This window comes from Chiloscyllium punctatum, chromosome 17 (genome assembly GCF_047496795.1).
Source record: "Chiloscyllium punctatum isolate Juve2018m chromosome 17, sChiPun1.3, whole genome shotgun sequence".
Taxonomy (NCBI): Eukaryota; Metazoa; Chordata; class Chondrichthyes; order Orectolobiformes; family Hemiscylliidae; genus Chiloscyllium; species Chiloscyllium punctatum.
In genome coordinates, this window is record NC_092755.1 from 74,319,878 (window position 1) to 74,345,124 (window position 25,247).

At 40.7% G+C, this 25,247-nt stretch overlaps 1 protein-coding gene across 5 annotated transcripts in view; it reads right to left on the bottom strand.

The window, feature by feature from the left end:
- LOC140487984 (P2X purinoceptor 4-like) overlaps positions 1-25,247 on the bottom strand; it is a 52,872-nt gene that overhangs the window by 21,704 nt on the left and 5,921 nt on the right. For all 5 annotated transcript variants that reach the window (XM_072587488.1, XM_072587489.1, XM_072587486.1 and 2 more), the window contains exons 2-5: positions 21,950-22,097; positions 21,081-21,152; positions 7,023-7,095; positions 2,297-2,393 (exon numbers count right to left, since the gene is read on the bottom strand). In XM_072587488.1, the coding sequence (XP_072443589.1) occupies positions 2,297-2,393; positions 7,023-7,095; positions 21,081-21,152; positions 21,950-22,097 (390 nt within the window). The remainder of the gene's footprint in view (positions 1-2,296; positions 2,394-7,022; positions 7,096-21,080; positions 21,153-21,949; positions 22,098-25,247) is intronic.

A 25,247-nucleotide genomic window follows, 5' to 3' on the forward strand; every position in this document is an offset into this window, starting at 1 on the left:
AAATCATCTTCAGAGAAGGCAAAGAACCACAAAGCAAGATCTACACTGAGAGCAAAGTTGGGCACTTCATTTGAATGGAGTTATATTTGTTTCAAGCCAAACTAATAGTTAAAGTTAAACTAAGGTAAAGTGAGGTTAAATGAAGTAAGGTAAAGTTGGAGTTAACTTAGAGAAGTAAGAAGTAATTGTTGCAACAGAATGTTTTATATTGAGTATTTGGTACGAGACCACGCCTGAAAGATCCAGATTCCCAAAAAAGGACTCTATCCTCCTCGCTCCATCTGCGCAGCCCCCCCAACCGGCACAACTCAAAACAAAAACTTTCCAAAGGCTGAGCCAGTCTTCCCAGGACCACTAGTCAAAATACCAGCACCATTTCCAGTAGATGCAATGGACCGGGGAGCTCTCCTCCCTCCTGTAAGGCATGCCAGACACTCGCCCGGCCCACCACCTCAACCAAACAATCTCCGCTTCACAAACAGCATCTCCCTCTCCGCTGCCCAAGCTAGAGCAGCACCCAAGGCTGCAATCCACCACAACTTAATCATGGATGGCCCATCAGCACACTCTGAATTGGCTGTCCCCAGGCGAGCCCCAAGCAGACCCTCCCCTCCGTCCTCTCTGGGTCACAGAACACAAAACAATCAGGCCGCATGCATACGCCTTAGCAGTCCCCCCACATCACCGATGGGCCGCTAGCCGCACCCACATCAATGTCCCAGAAAGCTTCAAACCCTGCAAGAAGCACTCCACGAACCCACCATCCCCCAATAGGAAAGGATCCACACACCAGCACCGGTGGTCCATTCCACCACCTCCACATAGACTGTCGCATGATCACAAACAGCCCACCTTACAGGAGAGCACCAAATCCAGAAAGGTTGAGGGGACAAAAAGCACACCGACTCTGGCATGGCACTCGAGTGGGTCAGAGTAAAAAAAATCTCCGCCCTCAGGGTGAAGACACCCCCCCACATATCCACCAGTCCCAGCTCCCCACCCAAATCAACCAGCTGCCTGGATCACAGAGACACGCCCACACAGCACATAGGCACCCTGTCCACCTCGGGATCAAAAACACAATTAAAATCTCCCCCGACAACTATATGACGTAGCCCAAGGGCAGTCAGCCTGGAGGACACATCCGCTATGAACCCAAAAGGATGTGCGAGGGGGGCAGTACATACCCAAAACCCACACCCTCGAGCCCCAAGAATCACAAACCATCCAGACTCACCCTTCATCCGGACCAACACCAGGAATGGAAGACCCCTCCCAAATAAGAATGGCCACTCCCCCACCCCTCGAGCTGAGGGATGAAAAGAACACCTGACCAAATCCTCCCTGCCGCAGCCCCAAGTGCCCCACATCAGCTAGGTGTGACCCCCGCAAAAGGGCCACATCAACCCTCTCCCCTCCAAGACTTGACAATATCTTTCTCCACCATATCCTCTGGTAGTTCATTCCAAATACATTGTGTGTGAAAAAGTTGCCCCATAGGTCTCTTTTATATCTTCCCCTCTCACTCTAAACTTATGCCCTCTAGTTCTGGACTCCCTGACCCCAGGGAAAAGACTTTGCCTATTTATCCTATTCATGCCCCTCATGATTTTATAAACCTCTATAAAGGTCACCCCTCAGCCTCTGACGCTCCAGGGAAAACAGCCCCAGCCTGTTCAGCCTCTCCCTGTGGCGCAAATCCTCCAATCCTGGCAACATCCTTGTAAATCTTTTCTGAACCCTTTCAAGTTTCACAACATCCTTCCGATAAGAAGGAGACCAGAATTGCACGCAATATTCCAACAGTGGCCTCACCAATGTTCTGTACAGCCGCAACATGACTTCCCAACTCCTGGACTCAATAAAGGAAAGCATACCAGACACAGAATCTTGAAAAGGCTCATAGGTTTTGAATGATTAAATTAGATTCCCTACAGTGTAGAAACAGGCTCTTCGGCCCAACAAGTCCACCCCGACCCTCCGAAGAGTAACACACCCAGACCCGTTTTCCTCTAACTAAAGCACCTAACACTATGGGCAATTTAGCATGGTCAATTCACATCTTTGAACTGTGGGAGGAAACCGGGGCATCCAGAGGAAACCCACACAGACATGGGGAGAATGTGCAAACTCCACACAGACAGTTACTCAAGGCTGGAATTGAACCTGGGTCCCTGGTGCCGTGAAGCAGCAGTGCTAACCACTGAGCCACCGTGCCGCCCACGGTATCGTATATTTTCTAACCATTATTTAATTGGTAATTATTAATAAGACTTTTAACTAATAGTTTACTTACTTAGGAATAACTGTATCATTCTCCACAGGACACCAAGCAAAAATCTCACATGTTTTCACGTTTACATCATAGTGGATACATTTTCCAGTTAAAATCCCTAAAAATAAAAAGTCACAATAACATTTGTAACTAAAAAGGAACACCGGTGTATTCTCAATAGAAATCTAAGTAGTAAAAAAGAAATATTGTAAAGAAAAATCTATTCTTACATAGAAATTGACTTATGCAGTGCACTGGGGAGTTAATGGTAGAGAACACTGATCTAAATCAATATTTGCCTCAGTGTTCATGGCGGAGGACACTAATACCTTCCTAATAATAACAGTTAGTGCCGAGACTGGAGAAAGGGTGGAACTTACAACAATCATAATCATTAGTGAAAAAGTACAGAGAAAACAATTGGAATCTAAGACAGACAAGTTGCCAGAGCCTGATGGTCTATATTCTAGAGTCTTAAAGGAAGTGGTATCAAAGATAGTGGCTCTGCTGATTATAATATTCCAAAATTCCATGAATGCGGGAAAGACTCTTGTGAATTGGGAAAATATAATAGTACGCCCTTATTCAAAAAAGGTAGGGAAGCAGAAAGTAGAGAACTATAGATTAGTTAGTTTAACATCTGTCAGAAGGAAATAGAATCCATTCTTAAGGAAGTAATAATAGGTATTTGAGAAAGTAAAAGCACAATCCATCAGAGTCAGCATGGTTTTATGAGGGATAAATCATATTTGACTGATTTGCTAGAGTTCTTCAAAGAACACGCAAAGTGGATAATAGGGATCCTGCAGATGTAGTATAAATGGACTTCCAGATGGTATTTGATAAGGTGCTGCACAGACGATAATAGGGATGTGTTGCTGCAACGGTACAAGGTAATAGTGAAACTGCACCAGGAGTATTGCTGTAGTTTTGGTTCCCTTGCATGAGAAGGGATATATTTGAGTTAAAGGCAGTTCAGAGGGAATTCACTAGATTAATTCCAGAGAAAAAAAGGACTGTCTTGAGGAGAGATTAAACTGTTAAGGTATGTACTTGCTTGGGCTCAGAAGAATGAGAGAAGATCTAGTTGAAGAAAAAACATGCGAAAAGGGATTGACAAAGTAGATTTAGAAAGAATGTTTCTTATTGTGGGGCCATCTAGAACATGAGGTCATAATTTTAGGATAAGGTTTAGCAGGTTTAAACAGATGAGCAGAAATTACTTCTCTCAAAGGGTTGTAAATCTATGAAATTCCCTACTCCAAAGTGTGATGGACACTGGGACGTTCAGTAAATTTAAGGAGGAGAAGTATTTTTAGTTAGTAACATGTTGAAAGGTTATGAGAAGCAGGAAGAAAAGTGGAGTTAATGCAAGATGAGATCAGCCATGATTATATTAAATGGTGGAGCAGGCTCGAGGGGCTGCATTGCCTACCCTTGCTCCTAGGTCATGATCTCCCACCCCAGCACAACCCATCAAGCAGCAGTTCTGCACTTTCAGCTGCCCAACACTTTGCTCCACCACAACCCTAGCATGGGCAACATTACACCTATGCTGCACATCAGTCAGGAGACTGTGCAATGGGGAATATTGAGCCCAGGTCACAGTAGGTAGCCCTGGTCACCCAGAAATCAGCCTTGTCAGACCTGTGTATCCTCAAACACACCAGCTCATAAGAGTACTTCAGGATGTATAACAGCTGCCAGGGTAGCAGGCACACACCTCCAGGAGATGGAATGGTGATCACCTATAACCTGAACATGGAACGAATAGAACTGCTTCCTGTTGATGCATTGTAATATGACCCTTTCCGTACAGGTGTACAGTTGGTGGCATCCTGTACCTGGAGAAAACCAGCTTTATTCCAGAAACCAACCTTTCAAGCTGCAGCACTGACCTCATCTTGGGAAAACAAAAGTAGCCAGTGATTTTGCACAGATGGAATAAGTCACTACTCTGATGCATTTATGGGTGTCAGACAGAGATGTCACACAGGTCAACGGTCACTCCCTAGGAAGCAATTGGTCTCAAAGAAATTCAACACCACAGTAACTTTGACAGCCACCGAGAGAGGATGGACTCTCACTTGTACAGCCTTCAGGTCCCGGTCCAGCATCCAACACAGTTCAGTCTTAGTGTGCCACAAGATACAGAGCCTAGGTCAGCAGTGCAACTCACTCATGGCCAATAAATGAAGTCTATGTCTGAGCCTCCTAGACTCTCATGAATTCTGAGGGGCCGTGCATCTGAAAGGTCTCTCAGAGCTGGCTCCCCATCTGTCCATGCAAAGGTGTCCCTGTGCAACCTTCTTGATGCTAGTTACTAATCCACTTTGTTGTTCATCTCTGTGCACATAAGTCACCTACCAGTGTATCATGGACCTGTCATGATGGTTGTACAAGGTTGGAAGATGCTGGATGCCTTATATGTAGCTGGCAGAGGATTGCAACCATGCCCGTGGATTGACCCCTGAGCTGTTGGTGCCTATCTTCAAGACTGAGGTGGTTTAGAGCAAGTGTCGAGCTGAAACTGCCAGATATGCATACTGGCTTCCTTGCTAAGTTTTCCTGACAATCTAACTTGTTTGGAGAGTTTGGTAAAGTGTGAATATTAATGATGGGAGTTGTATTAACGAGGTGTTTTACAAGCACTTAATTCCTGTTAACTGGCATCTTACTGCTGCCTAGCAAGAATCGCACCACACACTTGTGCAGGATTTATGCAATAGTTGGGGTGGAGAAAGGATGGTTGTAGTTCAGATCCACATTATTATCATTTAATCTGAACTATTAAAATCCCCACCTCCGCCACCCTCCAACTATTACATAAACACTGCCCCCTGTGCACTTCACTTCATACAGTCATAGACTCAGATGTACAGTACGGAAACAGGCCCTTCGGTCCAACTCGTCCATGCCGACCATCTGTAATCTAAACTCAAAACGTTAGCTTGCTTTCTCTTTGGATGTTGCCTGAACCACTGTGATATCCAGCGATTTTTTTTCAGTACAGATTCCAGCATTTGCAGTAATTTGCTCCTATTTATTTGTGGACTTATTTTTGTTTCTGGGTTGTGATATATCTCATGATGGAGAAAAATGAGTCACTTTGGGCAGAATTACATGTTCCATAAGCATGGTATTTTTCCACCAATGAGAGATCAGGAATGCACAATGCTATTTTCAATATAAAGTTAAAAATCACACAACACCAGGTTACAGTCCAACAGATTTACTTGAAAGTACAAGCTTTCAAAGCGCTGCTTCTTTGTCAGATAGCTAGTGGGGCAGAATCATAGGACACAGAATTTATAGAAAAAGATCAAGGTGTCATACAACTGGTGCGATGTATTCAACAAACCTAGGTGGCTGTTAAGTCTTTAATCACTTAGAAATGGGTTGCAGGTTTTGATTCATTAATATGTAAACCCCAGAACTTCTTTCAAGTCACATTCCCGAGATAACTTAAGTTTTAATGAAAGATGGTGACATCTCAGCTCAGAAAATGCATTAAAGGTGTGAGGTGAGAGTCTGTCTCTATTCCAACCTTGAGTCAGACCGATTCTTTTTCCAAAGTAGGAATTTATAAAACGTCATATGGACTGCCTGCTTACAGATTGTGTGCTTTTTGAACACAATAGAAATGTTTCTGCAAATACAAATCTGCAATTTGGAAATAATTTCTAAATAAACCTCTAGGAGAAAGTAGGGACCGCAGATACTGGAGATCAGAGTCAAAAAGTGTGGCGCTAGAAAAGCACAGCTGATCAGGCAGCATCCGAGGAGCAGGAGAGTCCTGTTCAAATAAACCAGTTGGATTATAACCTGGTGTTATGTAATCTTTAACTTTGTCCACCCCTGTCAAACACCAATACCTCCACATCATTTTCAGTATAATCCAAGGTTGAAAGGATATGTTGTTAGGTCTAAGGCACAATAGAGTTTAAGGTAAAATAAGTTAAAGGTGTTTTCAGTGGTGGATGCTTTTCCTGCTAAGCATGTGTGGAAAAAAAAACTGGGGACCTGAAGATCAATCAGTATTATAGTCCGAGTTGTTAAGACTTCACATTCTTCTTATTTCTAAGGAGCAAATATAATATCCTACCTGCTCTCCTCCATCTTGCCTTCACACTGCATTTAAATAAAGACTAAAGTCAAATTCAATCTACCTCCAGACCTCAAAGTATGGATACTTTGCCTCTTTCACATTTTGCTTAATCCTCCAACTGTCCAACCAGTTTATAAAATTTGCAAAGTCACCTACTTTGTGTATTGTTATGAATATTACAATGCCCTGTGCTTTGGATGTTGGCCAATCCTAAATTCCCAATTTCCAAATGTAATTTCTCTAACACTGTTGGTGATTTGGTGGTAAGATGAGAAAAGGAGGAATGAAGCGGTCATCTCTGATTTAAAAGCTTGCACCCTGACTTTGGTTCTTTTCTCGACCATTTCTTGGTTCATTTAGTTATACCATGAACCAGATAGAAAATTACAACTTCAGTGATACGTAAAAGGAATGGGATTCCTCATACATACAGATTTGATCAAGGTTTATCAAAGTTTCTGTTATCACATGCACTTCAAAAAAAAGACTTTCCAAGTCAGAATTTGAAAACCAAGAACTTTTATTTTTAGAAAAAAAACAAATATTGTGTTTAAGAACAATAAAGGATCAACTCTGCAGTGTTTACCATTAGTACTTCATCCTGCATTCTGGCAGACAGTAAAATTAAATTTAACATACCATTACTATGGGAACTGTGCTGTCCAGCTGGACAATCAGTGTCGGATTTACATCTTGTACTTTCATTTGGCAACTGAAAAAGATAAACATTATCTTTCAGCAAACTTTTTAAACAAGTTAAATTAAACACAATCCTCATTCTCTACTTCTATCATATACAATTGATTTGTCAGAACACCTGTATGAGAGTAAACAGGCAAAGCACAATGACTCATGAGTTCTCTTGCAGGGACTTAACAACCATTCAGACTTTGTTAATCAATGAGATTTAATTAAAAGTAACTATAGTGATTCCTTACTTAAAGTTGTAGTTGCATTCCTAAGAAGTGCAACTTCAGGTGAAATAATTTTAAGCAATTCAGATTTTCCCATTGCAACCAATGTAAAAGTTATAGTTACTTTTCTGGGACCATTCCATCAAAAAAAATAGAATCCCTGCAGCACAGAAAGAGGCCATTCGACCCATCAAATCTGCACTGAACCTCCAAACAGCAATCCTCCCAAACCCACCTCCACCCTATCACCACACTTACCACAGCTAACCCACCAAACCTGTACATCCTTGGACAATGCAAAGCAATTTAGCATGGCTAGTCTACCTAACTTGCACATCTTTAGACTGTGGGAGGAACCCACACAGACTCGGAGAGAATGTGCAAACTCTTCACAGACAGTGTGACCCAATCGAACCCAGGACGCTGGTGTTCTAAAGAACCAGTACTACAACGGAGCCACTGTGCTACCCCAAATATTTAAATAATATTTTAAAATATTTAAAAACATTATACTCTAAGTTGAAACACTGTACACTCCTAAATGCCTATTTTGATAAATGAAATAACTTTGTTTTAAATTTATAATTGTGATAAGAAATATGTTAACTATTTCCTGTTATCTCCAGCTCCTGGCCTTTCCCACAGAATTTCTCCTACTTTCCACTTCCCTGCTCGCCACTTGGTCTCTGAAACCCTCACAGAGACAGGATGCAAGAAAGGGACTAAAAAGGAACCATGAGTGGAGCAGAGAAGCAACAAGTTGCAGATAGTTGGAGGGAGAGAATGAGAGATTGCCAGATAGTGAGAGAGGTCACTCCAAAATAGTACCAAATCAGATCATGCACCATCTGTCAGCCATGGCACAAAACACAATTTCTGATGTTAAGCACACTATATCGATCTCATTCTATCCAGTTGGGTGATCCTGAGGCAAAACAGTGCTGAATAACACATTTACTGCATTTACGGCACATTTACTGCACATCCGCCAATTGGTCCCCAGCAATTCATGTCTTCACATTCAACCACAAGCACTGAAAATGTTCATAAAAATCTGTGACACATGCAAAGGCCATGGCTAAAGGATAAGTCATCCTGCTAATGTTGGAATCCAGTCTGCATGGCTATGGACAAGGTGTGCATTGATTCACAGTCGATTCTGATATAACATGATTGTTTATTTTCGTGCAATCTCGCGTTAAGAAAATCGCGCAACAGCCACATTATTGGGACTGGAATCTCTAATGGGACTGGAATCACATTATAACCAGTAAGGAAAGTTTGCATTCTACAAATAACGGTCTAAATTCTTCAATCGGGTTAAAGACAATTCGCATTGAAGAAACACACATTATAGCAGAACCAAATGTATTTGATTTCTGGAAGTGAAGTTATACAGGAGTCAGGGGGGGGAAGCACAGTCTGTCTAAAGACATCTACGTATCAATATGTTAAATATGATCTGGATTCCTCTACCGTTTCTGCTGTTATGCACGTGTGACGTGATTGCTCATTCCCTACAGATATGCTACTAAATCTCCGGGGTTAACTTTTTCATCAGTGACCCCTGAGGTTCAGCAACGGTGTCCAGCAGCACACAGCTTAGAATGGAATGCATCCTCAATCATGGACTCTCCATAGGTACTGCAGCCAACACATTCTGCTCATGCTAACTTGTAAACTGTGAAACTCCAAATGAAAACTCTGCTCTTCCAATGGGAACTATTTAAACAAAACTGCGCTAATACCTGCTAAGATTATGTTCTTTAACAGTGCACCCTCAGAAGAAACAAGTGCTTCCATGGAACAGTGACCTAATTAGTCTATGGACTGCTATTCTATGTGTGATGGCCCAAGCAGAATTAGAATTTGCAATGGCAAATTACTTAGTATAATTAAAATGATCAAGTGCATCCATTGCTAAAATGAAGGCAACATGATGTGAATAAAAGTGAAGTACAGTGGATGCTGGAGATCTGAAATAAAAACAAAGCGCTGGAGAAATGCAGCAAGTTTGGCAGCATCTGTGGAGAGAGAAATAAAGTTAACTTTCAAAGTCTGATGAGTCATATTGGACTCAAAATATTAACTTTGTTTCTCTCGCTGCCAGACATGTTCAGTTTCTCTAGCACTTTGTTTTCTTCAACATTACATGAGTCTTCAATAAAATGCAGAATGTAAATATTTATTGCTGTCACCAATGGTTAGAGATGCAGATATGCCACTGATCTCTGTGGTATATTATTCTGATATCAGTTGCATTATTAATAGCAACCCACAACAGGTTCTCTTCCCTCCTTGTCTTTTATGCTCTCTTCTCCAGCAATAGTGGAACTACAGGTCTGTGAATTTTTGTAAAGCATGTCTTAACCCAGTAGTTTTCCTATTGCTGGTGGCTGATTGGGGTGAATGGATAACTGGTAAGTTGAGGAAATGCAGAGCAAGTGAGTAAGTGATTACTATATGTCCCAAGTTAAGTGAGTGAGAAACTGATGGAATGACTTGACAAACATAATGAGAGAGTGAGTGGCTACAGGATGTCGTTTAATTTACAGCTGCTTGTATTTCTTGATATGGTTAGGTCATTAGACCACATCCTGCATTGGATCTTGGTGTGAAGTACAAAACTCCTGCCAAGTCATTCCACCAACTTTAACCAGGCCTTCTTTCTGAAAGCAGCAGGTTTCAATGGAAAATGATGTCCTTCCAGTTCCTTACTATATCCAGCAGTGCCTTACAGGAGATATTATTAAATGAAGGCAAAAACTTTGAGTGTCCTGAGTCCATCTTGTAAAATTGTTACTCTTTCCTAAACCTCCCAACTCCTCCAAATGCCACCTTTGAATTGGTCCTTTAAAGAAGTGAGTTGAGATTAAATCACATGGGTGAGCATCGCGTTTATTGACATGCAGCATAGGATACGAAATTCAGAAGCCAATGATAATTTCAAAATTGTTACCTAATTTAAAATTCAAACATGGTGAAATCTCTCCCTAGTTTTGCACGTACTATTGCTCCCTGCCATTCACAGCTCACCTCTCATTATTGGGTTCATGTTATTTAAAACTCGATTTAACCTCCACTGGTGCTGAACATAGTAAATACAATTACATCATATTATTGAAAGAGCAAATTTTTTGTCATATTGTTAAACAAGGTGGACCAGGAAAAGATTTGAATGGGAAGGTTTTGCAAACATTTAAAGTATTGTCACATTGTATGATCGTGGATTTTAGAAAGACAATACTGACAATGTTTACTTAGATTTCCTCAGTGTTTTGTTGTGCCCAATTTAGCTCCCATGTTCTGGAAAAGCCAGAAAAAGTCAAAAGAAAGTAAACAACTTTGGTAATATCAAACTGAGATACAAGATTTTGAACACTAAACATGTTCACCAGGGGCTTTGTTACTTTTGTCTGAGCTAATCACCTGTTTGGCTGGGAAAAATTAGGATGAAGATTTACAAGGATGTTGCCAGGGTTGGAGGATTTGAGCTATAAGGAGAGGCTGAACAGGCTGGGGCTGTTATTCCTGGAGTGTCAGAGGCTGTGGGGTGACCTTATAGGGGTTTATAAAATCATGAGGGACATTGACAGGGTAAATAGACAAAATCTTTCCCTGGGGTGGGGGAGTCCAGAACTAGAGGGCATAGAGTCATAGAGATGTACAGCATGGAAACAGACCCTTTGGTCCAACCCATCCATGCCGACCAGATAACCCAACCCAATCTAGTCCAACCTGCCAGCACCCGCCCATATCCCTCCAAACCCTTCCTATTCATATAACCATCCAAATGCCTCTTAAATGTTGCAATTGTACCAGCCTCCATCACATCCTCTGGCAGCTCATTCCATATACGTACCACCCTCTGTGTGAAAAAGTTGCCCCATAGGTCTCTTTCATATCTTTCCCCTCTCACCCTAAACCTATGCCCTCTAGTTCTGGACTCCCCGACCCCAGGGAAAAGACTTTGCCTGTTTACCCTACCCATGCCCTTCATAATTTTGTAAATCTCTATAAGGTCACCCCTCAGCCTCCGACGCTCCAGATAAAACAGCCCCAGCCTGTTTAACATCTCCCTATAGCTCAAATCATCCAACCCTGGCAACATCCTTGTAAGTCTTTTCTGAACCCTTTCAAGTTTCACTACATCTTTCCGATAGGAAGGAGACCAGAATTGCACGCAATATTCCAACAGTGGCCTAACCAATGTCCTGTACAGCCGCAACATGACCTCCCAACTCCTGTACTCAATACTCTGACCAATAAAGGAAAGCATACCAAACACCTTCTTCACTATCCTATCTACCTGCGATTCCACTTTCAAGGAGCTATAAACCTGCACTCCAAGGTCTCTTTGTTCAGCAACACTCCCCAGGACCTTACCATTAAGTGTATAAGTCCTGCTCTGATTTGCTTTCCCAAAATGCAGAACCTCGTATTTATCTGAATTAAACTCCATCTGCCACTTCTCAGCCCATTGGCCCATCTGATCAAGGTCCTGTTGTAATGGGAGGTAACCCTCTTCGCTGTCCACTACACCTCCAATTTTGGTGTCATCTGCAAACGTACTAACTGTACCTCTTATGCTCGCATCCAAATCATTTATATAAATGACAAAAAAGTAGAGGACCCAGCACCGATCCTTGTGGCATTCCACTGGTCACAGGCCTCCAGTCTGAAAAACAACCCTCCACCACCACCCTCTGTCTTCTACCTTTGAGCCAGTTCTGTATCCAAATGGCTAGTTCTCCCTGTATTCCGTGAGATCTAACCTTGTTAATCAGTCTCCCATGGGGAACCTTGTCAAATGCCTTACTGAAGTCCATATAGATCACATCTACTCCTCTGCCTTCATCAATCCTCTTTGTTATTTCCTCAAAAAAATCAATCAAGTTTGTGAGACATGATTTCCCATGCACAAAGCCATGTTGACTATCCCTAATCAATCCTTGCATTTCCAAATACATGTACATCCTGTCCCTCAGGATTCCCTCCAACAACTTGCCCACCACCAACATCAGGCTCACTGGTCTATAGTTCCCTGGCTTGTCCTTACCACCCTTCTTAAACTGTGGCACCACGTTAGCCAATCTCCAGTCTTCCGGCACCTCACCTGTGACTATCAATGATACAAATATCTCAGCAAGAGGCCCAGCAATCACTTCTCTAGCTTCCTGCAGAGTTCTAGGGTACACCTGATCAAGTCCTGGGGATTATCCAACTGTACCCATTTCAAGACATCCAGCACTTTTCCCTCTAATCTGGACATTTGCAAGATGTCACCAGCTATTTCCCTACAGTCCATATCTTCAATATCCTTTTCCACAGTAAATACTAAAGCAAAATATTCAATTAGTATCTCCCCCAAATTCTGCGGCTTCACACAAAGGCCGCCTTGCTGATCTTTGAGGGGCCCTATTCCCTCCCTAGTTACCCTTTTGTCCTTCATGTATTTGTAAAAACCCTTTGGATTCTCCTTAATTCTATTTGCCAAAGCTATTTCATGTCCCCTTTTTGCCCTCCTGATTTCCCTCTTAAGTATACTTCTACTTAATTATACTCTTCTAAGGATTAATTCGATCTATCCTATCTATAGCTTACATATGTTACCTTCTTTTTCTTAACCAAACCCTCAATTTCTTTAGTCATCCAGCATTCCCTATACCTACCAGCCTTTCCTTTCATCCTAACAGGAATGTACTTTCTCTGGATTCTTGTTATCTCAATTCTGAAGGCTTCCCATTTTCCAGTCATCCCTTAACTTGCAAACATTTACCCCCTATCAGTTTCCAAAAGTTCTTGCCTAATCCCGTCAAAATTGGCCTTTCTCCAATTTAGAACTTCAACTTTTAGATCTGGTCTATTCTTTTCCATCATTATTTTAATTCTAATAGAATGATGGTCGCTGACCCCAAAGTGCTCCCCCACTGACACCTCAGTCACCTGCCCTGCCTTATTTCCTAAGAGTAGGTCACGTTTTGCACCTTCTCTAGTCGGTACATCCACATACTGAATCAGAAAGTTTTCTTGTACACACTTAAATTCCTCTCCATCTAAACCCTTAACACTATGGCAGTCCCAGTCTATGTTTGGAAAATTAAAATCCCCTATTACAACCACCCTACTATTCTTACAGATAGCTGAGATCTGCTTACAAGTTTGTTTCTCAATTTCTCTCTGACTATTTGGGGGTCTATAATACAATCCCAATAAGGTGATTATCCCTTTCTTATTTCTCAGTTCTACCCAAATAACTTCCCTGGATGTAGTTCCAGGAATATCCTCCCTCAGCACAGCTGTAATGCTATCCCTTATCAAAAATGCCACTCCCTCCCCCTCCTCTCTTGCCTCCCTTTCTATCCTTCCTGTAGCATTTGTATCCTGGAACATTCAGCCGCCCATCCCTGAGCCATGTTTCCGTAATTGCTATGATATCCCAGTGCCATGTTCCTAACCATGCCGAGTTCATCTGCTTTCCTTGTTAGGCCCCCGACATGGAAATAAATGCAGTTTAATTTATCAGTCCTACATTGCTCCTGCCTGCCCTGACTGTTTGACTCACTTCTGTTCTCAACTGTACAGTCTCAGACTGATCCCTTTCCTCACTAATCTCCCTGAGTCCCCCCACCCCATCCCAACCTTACTAGTTTAAATCCTCCCAAGCAGTTCTAGCGAATCTCCCTGCCAGTATATTAGTCCCCTTCCAATTTAGGTGCAATCCATCCTTCGTGTACATGTCACTTCTACCCCAAAAGAGATTCCAATGATCCCTTCTCCCATACACCAACTCCTCAGCCATGCATTCATCTGCTCTATCCTCCTATTCCTGCCTCACTAGCTCATAGTACCAGAAGTAATCCAGATATTACTACCCTTGAGGACATCCTTTTTAAATTTCTGCCTAACTCTCTAAATCTCCCTTCAGAATCTCAACCTTTTCCCTCCCTATGTCGTTGGTTCCAACGTGGACAATGACCTCTTCCTGGACCCTCTCCCCTTTGAAAACATTCTGCACCCTCTCTGAGGCATCCTTGATCCTGGCACCAGGGAAACAACACACCATTCTGCTTTTTCACTGCTGGCCACAGAAACGTCTGTCTGTACCTTGGACTAGGAAATCCTCTAACATAATTGATCTCTTGGAAGCCGACATACCCCTCGTTGCATTAGAGCCAGTCTCAATACCGGAAACTTGGCTGTTCGTGCTATGTTCCCTTGAGAATCCTCACCCCCTACATTTTCCAGAACAGCATACCTGTTTGAAATGGATATATCCACAAAAGACTCCTGCCCTAGGTGCCTACCTCTCTTATCTTGCCTGGAGTTAACCCATCTATGTGACTGTATCTGAGACATTCCCCCCTTCCTATAACTGCCATCCATCACATACTGTTGCTGTTGCAAATTCCTCGTTGCTTCTAACTGTCTCTCCAACCGATCCATTTGATCTGATAAGATTCACAAAGCCAACAGCATTTATGGCAGATGTAATCCACAGTAACCCTTAAACTCTCTTTAAATTCCCACATCTGACAAGAAGTACATATCACTCTATTAAAGGCCATTTTTGCTCCTTCACAATCTACAGACCCACTAAATAACACCATCCTATTCCTCTACAAACACTGCCCTCGGCTAAATTAATAATTATGGCTTATATTTTAAGTTTAATCAAGAGACATATCTCCAAAAACATATAATCAAGAAAGAACCCACTCTACTCACTACTGCAGATTCTCTGTAGGCCACACTTAAAACAATGATTAACTTATCTGATTCTGTGCTGTGAACTTTGCCCAACAGTTCCTCCAAGATCAGTTGTGAATTTCAATGTTTGTTAATTTTCCCAGTTGCACTCCGATGTCCAGCGATACATGAATTCAAACAGCAAAAGCTGTAACTGTGCTGGTTCTCTCTCTCTCTCCTGCAATGATTTCACCATGTGCTTCCTTTGTCTGTTCTTCTACCTTTTAAAATTGCTGTTGTTTTGACTTTTTTTCCCCCCAAAGTTCCAAAACAATGCAACAGCATATAAAACTGAAATTGCTGCTCCTGGAATTCGAGGAAATCACCTCCAGCACCTAAAATACCTCAAAAAAGGAGCAACTGTTACAGCCAGAAATTTTTCCCATCCTCCATCTTGGATTATCATAGGTTTAGGGTGAGAGGGAAAAGATATAAGAGAGACCTATGGGGCAACTGTTTCAAGCACAGAGTGGTATGTGTATGGAATGAGCTGCCAAAAGAAGTGGTGGAGGCTGGTACAATTGCAACATTTAAAAGGCATCCGGATGGGTATATGAATAGGAAGGGTTTGGAGGGATATGGGCCGGGTGCTGGCAGGTTGGACTAGATTGGATTGGGGTATCTGGTCAGCATGTACGGGTTGGGCTGAAGGGTCTGTTTGCATCTCTATGACTTGTAGCACTAGGAAGTTCTGCTCCTCTGGCATGGCTGGTACTTTTAAAGTCTTTGCCCCTTATAAGATAAACTGGAATTCAAATCAGGCTAGAACAAGATATTTCTGAATCTATAATTCTTATAACTACACCACAGAAGGAGGCAAGTCAGTCAATTGGGCCAATGCACTAATATACTTGTAACTTGTGGAGTGTCACAAGGTCAGTGTCTTTATTTATAATAAATTAATGACTTAAATGAGGAAATTTTGCAGATGACACAAATAGATGGGAAGGCAAGTACAAGGAATCCCCTACAAAGGGATTTAAACAGCTTTCGTAAGTGGGTAAAATATTGGCAGATGGAATTTAATATGGGAAAATGTGAGGTTATGCATTTTGTTAGAAAGAATACAGTAAGTGAATATTATTTAAATTGAGGAAAACTGTAGAAGGCTGTAGCAGCAGAGAAGGATTTGGGGGTTTTGTGCATGATTCACAAAAAGTTCAGAAGGTGATACGGAAGGCAACTGCATGTTGCCCTACATGTCAAAGGGAATAGAATACAAAAACTACTTTAAAAAAATGAAAATTGCTAGCTCTACTTTAGGTATTAGTTAGACCACACCTGGAATATTTTGAACTGTTTTTGAATCCCTATCAAAAGAAATATATACTGACATTGGAGGCAACTCTGAGCAAGTTCATTAAGTTTCTCCTAAGTTTATGAGGCTTTTCCTAAAAGGAGAGGTTGAGTAGATTGGACCTGCACTCATTCAAAATTTTTAAAATGGCAGACAACTTTACTGAAACATGCAAGATTCTGCATAAAGGGTTCCCTATTTAAGATAAATATTTTCTTCTCAGAGGGTAATGAATCAGTGGAATTCTTTATCACAGAGAGGTGTTAAAGATGGTCATTAAGAATATTCAAGACTGAGCAGAGAGATTTTTAATCAGTAAGAGAATCAAACAAGATGGGGTAAAAGGCAGGGAAATGGAGTTGCGGATTATCAGATTTACTCAGCTGCTTCCTGGGATGAAGAGGTTAATTTATCAAGAATGGCTAACTGGGTTAGGCCTTTATTCATCTGAGTTTAGAAGAATGAGGAGGCTTGACAGGGTAGATGGTGAGAAGGTATTTCCACCAGCATTCCCTCTAACTATTTTTAAACCAGTTGCACAGCCCACCAAAGCCCATGCACTGCAAGACTTCCAGAACCAAAAGACTGCCATGCACTGAGTATTGGATGGCTATGCAGCTTAGAGGGAACCTTAATTTCCATTGGAGACTCCTTCCCTATTACCAATGAGGGGACATAGTTGCAGAATATGGGGACATTCATTTAAAACCAAGATGTGAAGGAATTTCTTCTCTCAGAGGGTAGCGCATGGCTGGAATTCTCTTCACCAAAGAATCGTGGAAGCTATATCACTGCAAGTATTTAAAGAGGAAGAAGATCTGATGAGCTTCTGAGCTGGCAACAATGAGGAGCTAAAGCCTGGAGCAGATGAGCTATGATCTTGTTAGATGTCTGGATTGTTTTTGACTGCATTGTTTCACTGATCACGCTCGCTGGACTGTCAATGAAATATACCAAGCAGGACTGACCCTCAAACACCCTAATCGACAGGAAAATATTTAATGTGGTTGTGGTAGGTTTGATATAATATAGGTTTCACTATAAAAAGTGGCAAAATTGAAGCAAGGTGGAAGAAGGATCAGAACTAGTCACTCTGACTTAGGCCTACAATCAACTCCAGATGGACCAGTCATGTTGGTGATTATAATGATAGCAATGATCTTGGTTTGGAAGGGTCTGCTGTGGGAAGGCGGGTCAGGAACCATCAATCTTGCTCTTGGACCCAGAGTTCAAACCAGAAGGACCAACAATGTTACATTATTAGTCAAATTGGTTGCTACTGAAGTTCAGAGGTTAAAGTAACCCAAGAGTAACAAATAAATCAGGGCAAAAAACAGAAATTGACAAAAACAGCAATTAGACTGAGGTGAGAAATTTGCCAGGATAAATTGACCCGATAAACTCTGCAGCTCAGAAAATTGAGAGGTGGCAAATCTAGAACAAGAGGTTCAGTCTCAGAACAAGTGAAGTTGGTATCGGTAGACATATCCCACTGCTATGCTGTGTTAACTCAAGCTTATTAATATTATGCCATTTCTTGAAAATTTTCCCCGCTTGTTTGATGTTTTACAACAAAGATTATTTTTTTTAAAATTAAGAGCTTCCAACTCACTAAAGAAACATCAGACCAATCAGGGTGGCATGGTGGTTTAGTGGTTAGCACTGGTCCCTCAGCGCCAGGGACTGGGTTCGATTCCAACCTCAGGCAACTGTCTGTGTGGAGTTTGCACATTCTCCCCCCGTCTGCGTGGGTTTCCTCCAGGTGCTCCGACTTCCTCCCACAATCCAAAAAGATGAGCAGGTTAGGTGAATTTGCCCTGCTAAATTGTCAATAGTGTTTAAGGATGTGTAGGTTAGGTGCATCAGTTAGGGGTAAATATAGGATAATACAGTAGGGGAATGGGTTGGGGTGGGTTACTTTTCAGAGGATGGGTGTGGACTTGTTGGGCTGTTTCCACACTGTAGGGATTCTATGGTTCTAACCCACATCAAAACCCTTGTTCTGAAAACTCAATTCACACTTAGCCTGCTCTGACTAGTTGCACCACAGCAATGGACAGAACCAACAATATTTTAAATCCACAACACTCAAAGAAATACATTCCTGATGAAGACCTTATGCTCAAAACGTCGACTCACCTGCTCCTCGGATGCTGCCTGACCAGCTCTGCTTTTTCAGCACCACACTTTTTGACTTTGATCTCCAGCATCTGCACTCTTACTTTCTCCTACTCAAAGAAATAAATCAATTTGTTCCACCTCATGATTTATGAAGCAATGTGGAGTGGACCGGACAGTTGAGTTGAGACTCAGTCAATGATGATCATACTGAATGATGAAACAGAGGGATGGGTGTGTGCAGTGGAAATATGGGCTATTCTTGCTCCTATTAAAGTTTTTTGATGAGGTTACTAAGAGCAAAACAGATAGAATGAGAGAATTTAATTACCACAGTTTGGGAAGAACAAAGCAGCTTAAGTAGCTCACTTAATTTCTATGAAGTATCAGACACATTTTTCTAGAACAGTTTAAATGACATGGGAAGAAGCCATATTGGATTAAGTGATTAGTCCCACCAATCAATATTAGTTTAACAATCTGACAATAAGGGCACATCTACCAAATAGTGGCCCTACGATTGAAGTTGATATTAAGTCTGAGAAGAAAAATCACAAACCATGGTTTAAGTAATACAAATTTTGGTGGAAATAAATAAATTAATTTATCACAGGATACCAAGCAGAACCATTACTGGATAAACCTAGAAGCAAACAGTGCAAAGTATTCAAATAAGTATTTGAACTTATTAAAAACCAGTCCATACCCTTCAAATAACAAGGCCTCCACTTTTGCGGTTAAGCATCCATAGTCAACCAGTGAGGCAAGACAAATTGTCAAGCTAAAAGGGAATAGAAACCAACATAAATGCAAAGGGAAATGGAAAACCTGCAGACTGGCAAAGCCATAAAAAACACCAAAGAATTACAAGGAAACAGCAAATTTTGAGAAAAATTGCCATAGCTACCAGCAAAAAATGTTTAAATATATTAAGAAAATTCAAGTGGTAAAGGGAATGCATGTGAGACTGTGAAGGGTAATAAGGAACTAATAGCTTTGTTAACTGAATACTCTGCATCCATTCTCACAGTGAAGAAACAAGACAAAATATCAACGGTACCAAGGACCTAAAACAAACACGTTTACTGCATTAATAAAATTCAAACATTGAAATCAGTAAATAAATGAGACTTAAATGAAACACATGTCCAGGTATTAAAGAAATGACATGCACATGCTATGAGAGTGGACAAAGCTATTATAAGTGAAAGGATATAATAGCTTTGGAAGGAGCACACTGTAGGTTCACTCAAATTATAACAAGGCATGAGGACAGGTTACATATTCCCTTGAGTTTAGTAGGTTCAGGGATGATCTAACAGTTGTTTCAAATGATAGTAGCTCCAAATACACTAACTAACCTCTCTTTTCTGGGAATTTGAACTCAGAATTTGAGGTTGGCCATTTAGTAGGGAAGTTAAAAACATTTTTTCACCCAGAGGTCAACAGAAATCTAGAATTCACTCTCCCTAGCAGCTATAGATGTTGGCTCAATTAAAATTTAAGGTTGAAACCAATGGTTAGGCAAGGATATCAAGGGATTACCGAACAAAAGTATGTAAATTAAGCTCAGATACCATCACATCACAAAGACTATATGGACTATTTCTGCTCCAACTTCTGGTGAATAATAAATTTAAAAAGCACTGAAAACAACAAACATGGTGGTGGGCGGGGGAAATCAAGAGCACTGAAACAATGGGTGTTTTAAAAAAAATGGGACTTCTGATATTGTTTGTGGTTATCCTTTCTGACAAAGATATGTAAATTTACACTATGTATGTATACTTCTATGCATAAAGTCAGTTGCACTTTTGTGGTACATTAACCTATTTATTCCAGAGAAGTATACGTTTTATCTGATGAAACCACAAGGATAGAATAAATAGTGCACAAGGATAGAATAAATACCACAAGAGTGCAACTGATTTGATTTAAATGTGGTGTGATTAGATAGAGTCATACAACATGGAAACAGACTCTTTGGTGCAACCACTCTATGCTGAGCAGAATCCCAAACTAAACCAGTCTCACCTGCCTGTTCCTGGCCCATATCCCTCCAAATCCTCTCCTATTCATGTATCCATCCAAATATCTTTTAAACATTGTAATTATACCTGCATCCACCACCTCCTCAGGAAGTTCATTCCACACTCGAACCACCCTCTGTGTAAAACATCTGCTTCATCTGTCTTTTTTTACATTTCACTGCTCTCACCTTAAAAATGTGCCCCCTAGTCTTTAAATTCCCTATTTTAGGGAAAAGACAACTATCATCAACTCTATCTATATCTCTAATTATTTTATAAGTTCTGTCAGGTCACCTCTCAACCTCCTATGCTCCAGTGAAAAAAATCCTAGCCTATCCACCCTTTCTTTATAACACAAACCTTCCATACCTGACAACATCCTGGTAAATCTCTTCTGAACCCTCTCCAGCTCGATAATATTCTTCCTATAACTGGGTGACCAGAACTGAACACAGAATTCCAAATGTTCGATTACAAAGGGACTGTGTATAGGCTCTGTTCAGATTGCAAACATTCATGTGAATTTACATGTTTAGTTGTTAAACCAATCACAACAATTAAGAATGTGGAGTAGCTGCTGAATTCTTACCTCAGGGCACCGACCTTGCGTCTGATTCTTGGTAAGAATAAAATTAGTCATAACAAAGAAGGAGTTCTCTTGCTGTTAAGAGTGAAAAAAGCTTTAATTATATGCAACTATAAAGAAATAATACTGTTTGAATTTCTAAGTAAAGAAGTATTTTTATATCAAAAATTGCACTTTATTAAAATTTTCACTTTGGTAACTATTTTAAAAATTGAATACTTTTATTGCTTAGGATCAGTGATGCAAATAATGATAAAAGGTTTTATTAAAAAACACACCACAAGAGCTGAAAAGGGAGGAGCAGAAGTAGGACATTCAGCCCATCAAGTCTGCTCCATCATTGAATAAAATCATGGCTGATCTGATAATCCTCAACTCCACTTACCTGTCTTTTCCCTATAACTCTAGATTCCCTTACTGATCATAAATCTATCTCAACCTTGAATATGATTAACAATTCAACCTGCACTGCACTCTGTGACAGGGAATTCAGCACCTTCGAAAATACACAGGCAAAGACGCCCTGCAAGGAGGCAGAAATGCCCTCTGAGAATGAAACTTCCCTTGCTTCTCTCCTCAGCAAACCACAAAGCACCAGACAATGAAATGTAGTCAATATCCCACTGCAAACTTGGGAAAATGAATAGACAAATTCAAGGTCACAAAAAACAATGGATTGATTATCCCAGAGGAAAAAAAATACACAGGAAAAGTTAATTCCCACAATCTCTCTAGATTTTTCAGCTCAAATGTCTGATTTCTGCATTGTGTCAACACTCGTTTCATGCAAAGTTAAGAAAACAGTATATTTTTAATAACAAATAGTGATAAGAAAATGTGGTTTTCAAAGTTCTTAGTTTTCAAAATCATACCTGTGAAGGAATAACATAATCAGCTGCATCCCATATGTATTCTTCATGTGGAGATGAATTTGTAATCGTAATACCTTTTACTTTGGTTGTAACCGAGCCAATGGTGGAATCAAATTCTTGGTAGCCTTTCTGCCACACAAGTACCCACCTGGAATACAGTTTTTAAAAACTGGTAATGATCATTTTCAAACTTTTCAAATAGCAATAGTGGCGCTAAGGAAAGTTAATTATAGACCAAAGCAAAACATTAAAGTCTGATTACATGCTGCGCCTTGGGATTGTACTTGTATTTAAAGCTGTGCATTTGAAGGTGGTTTATCATCACCTTCCCAGTGGCAACTAGGGATAAAGCAATAATTGTTGCTCCTGCCGATGATTCTCAAATCCCAAGAACAACTTTTTAAAATCCTAGTTGGAGAATCAAAGATAGATACTAACTGACATATATATATGGTATCCTGACTAATGGTTGTGACTTGTGAGTTAGTCAAAAAGCATTTGAATAGTACTCGACTAATAATGGGAACTAGAGTACATAAAAGGCTGAAGCTCAGAATTTTGTTGCTGGAGACAAGCTAATAGTGTTACTACCTGTCTCTAAGAACCATTAAGAGCAAGATTCACTGGATCTTATCAAATTCAAAAGGTACTCAATGATGTAAATTATGTTGAGAGTACTCCAGACAGGAGGAAAAATCAGCAACTGTGTATCATGGTAATATGCTAAAATGATACTATGATAGGTAGGATCGTCAGAACAGAGGTGTATTTACAGTGGTGAAAGAAACCAGGAATGAAGTAAAAATAAGAGCAATTTCAGTAGGAATCAGAAACTAAACATTCAAAAGTTGACTCTCCAGTAATCAGACTGGATATTACTGAGGGTTGGGAAAAGCTAAATAATACAATATTTTACATCACAGAAAATTATTGAAGATCAAACAAAAGATATTAGACTCAGATTCATTTGTATAAATCAGCTATGAAACAATGTCTTTCACATGATGTTAATGTAGGGAATGCAATGCCTATAAAATGTCAGCCTTACAAACTCAACCCAGAGAAACTTGCTCCTGAGGGAGGAGATTAAGTTTGATCTGTAAAATTACATTATTGAACTGAGTCATAATAGCTGGAGCTCATTTATCATGACGGTGCCATAATGACATGGATCATAAACATCTTGAACCAGATTTTCACAGCCCTTCAATAACATGGACGATGGCAATACAGTTGGGAAAATACAGCAAGATCTGGCAAGAGCCAGATGCCTTATAAAGATGGGTTTCTGGGAGACAAGGGCTACCCTTTGTCACCATGGCTATATAAACCCCTCACTGAAACTAAATATAGATACAATGCAGCCCATTTTTCTGCAGGGAGCAAATGAAGCAAACAATAGATTCTGATACTTGGATTGGTCTGAGAAGATCTTGCGCTCAAGTTTATCATTGGATCCTAATATGCAGTGCTCAACGAGAGCAGGCAAAGAGAGGATGTGATGGGCTCTGAAGAGCTGGAGACCAGCAGTGGTCTTTCAAGGATAAACAATATCTTCAGCATGATAAAATGCTGCAGTGTCAGGCACAACAAGCCAAACAGGATTTAATTGACACTCCGTTCAATAGATGTGAGCTGGATGTAGTAATTATTCATGGCGTGTAAATTTGTTGTAGCTTTAAAAGCAAGCAGACCTTGTTTGTTTTCCAAAACAAATGTTTTTATATTTGTTTTATCTTAGCTTTTGTTGATGTTCATTAGAAGTTAATGTTTTCAACCTTTTGAAGGCTTTCCAGCATGGGATGCTCCCTTTTTAAAACAATGACAAGATATTATGCTATGCTGGGCATTAGGGAAAATAGTAGAAATGGTTCCAACATGACTCAAAAGGACAGTTAGCCTGAGTATCTTGATTCTTGCAGCTGTAGTTAAATGGCTATTAATTAGATAGGTGATGATGTAAAATACCAATATATTCACAAATGTGAACTTATACTTACAATGAAGTATCATCTGCACTATGTACTCTCAGAAGCTTTAGTTTTTTGTTTCCCTTCCACTACGTGTACAGTGTACACTTAATGTACCTGATCGGCAACACATGACCTAATGCACAGCTGGGCTTTAAAAATGGTGCTGGAAATCCTGAAAATTCTGCCTCAGGTGAGCACATGAAAGTGCAAACACACAATTGCACAGGAAAACATGATGGGGATCATGGAGGGAGACTCTCCATGAATCGCCCCAAAATTGATTTTTAGTATCTATTACAGCAGAGTCAATGCACTTACAAAAATAGATTCATATCCAAGTTCATTCTTGGAAGATTCTATTGAAAGGATGGACAGGCATAATTTGTTACAAAAAACTGACTTGTTAAAAAGAATATTGGCAAGTTCCATTGACTGATAAAGCTAAAGAATTTATTAGCTTAGGGAACACCAGATGAATTTTAGCAAAGTCAAGTCATGCAGTTTGAAATGAAAAATGTACCAGTAACCTTTCAACAATTAACCAACAGAATACTCAAAAGATTATGCAAATGTGTTGCACATGTAGGCTATTTTTTCTGCAGCATTGGAGGCTGAGGAGCCACCTTATGGAGGTTTATAAAATCATGAGGGGCATGGATAGGGTGAATAATCAAGGTCTTTTCACAGGGGAGGGCAGGCCAAAAGTTGAGGACTAAGATTTAAGGTAGAGTCATAGAGATGTACAGCACAGGACATTGGTTAGACCACTGTTGGAATATTGTGTGCAATTCTGGTCTCCTTCCTATCGGAAAGATGTTGTGAAACTTGAAAGGGTTCAGAAACCATTTACAAGGATGTTGCTAGGGTTCGACGATTTGAGCTATAGGGAAAGGCTGAATATGTTGGGGATGTTTTCCATGGAGCATTTTCCCTGGGGTGGGACAGTCCAGAACTAGAGAGTATAGGTTTAGGGTGAGAGGGAAAAGATATAAAAGAGACCTGAGGGGCAACATTTTCACGCAGAGGGTGGTACATGTATGGAGTGAGCTACCAGAGGAAGTAGTGAAGGCGAGTACAATTGCAACATTTAAGAGGCGTCTGGATGGGGATATGAATAGGAAGGGTTTGTAGGGATAGGGCCAGGTGCCTGCAGGTGGTACTAGACTGGGTTGGGATATCTGGTCAGCATGGACAGGTTGGACCGAAGGGTCTGTTTCCATGCTGTAGTGAGAGGGGATAAAGATTTTAAAGGGACCTGAGGGGCTATGTTTTTACGCAGATCCTTCCTCATTCTCCTGAAAATCCAGTGAATATATTCCTAACAG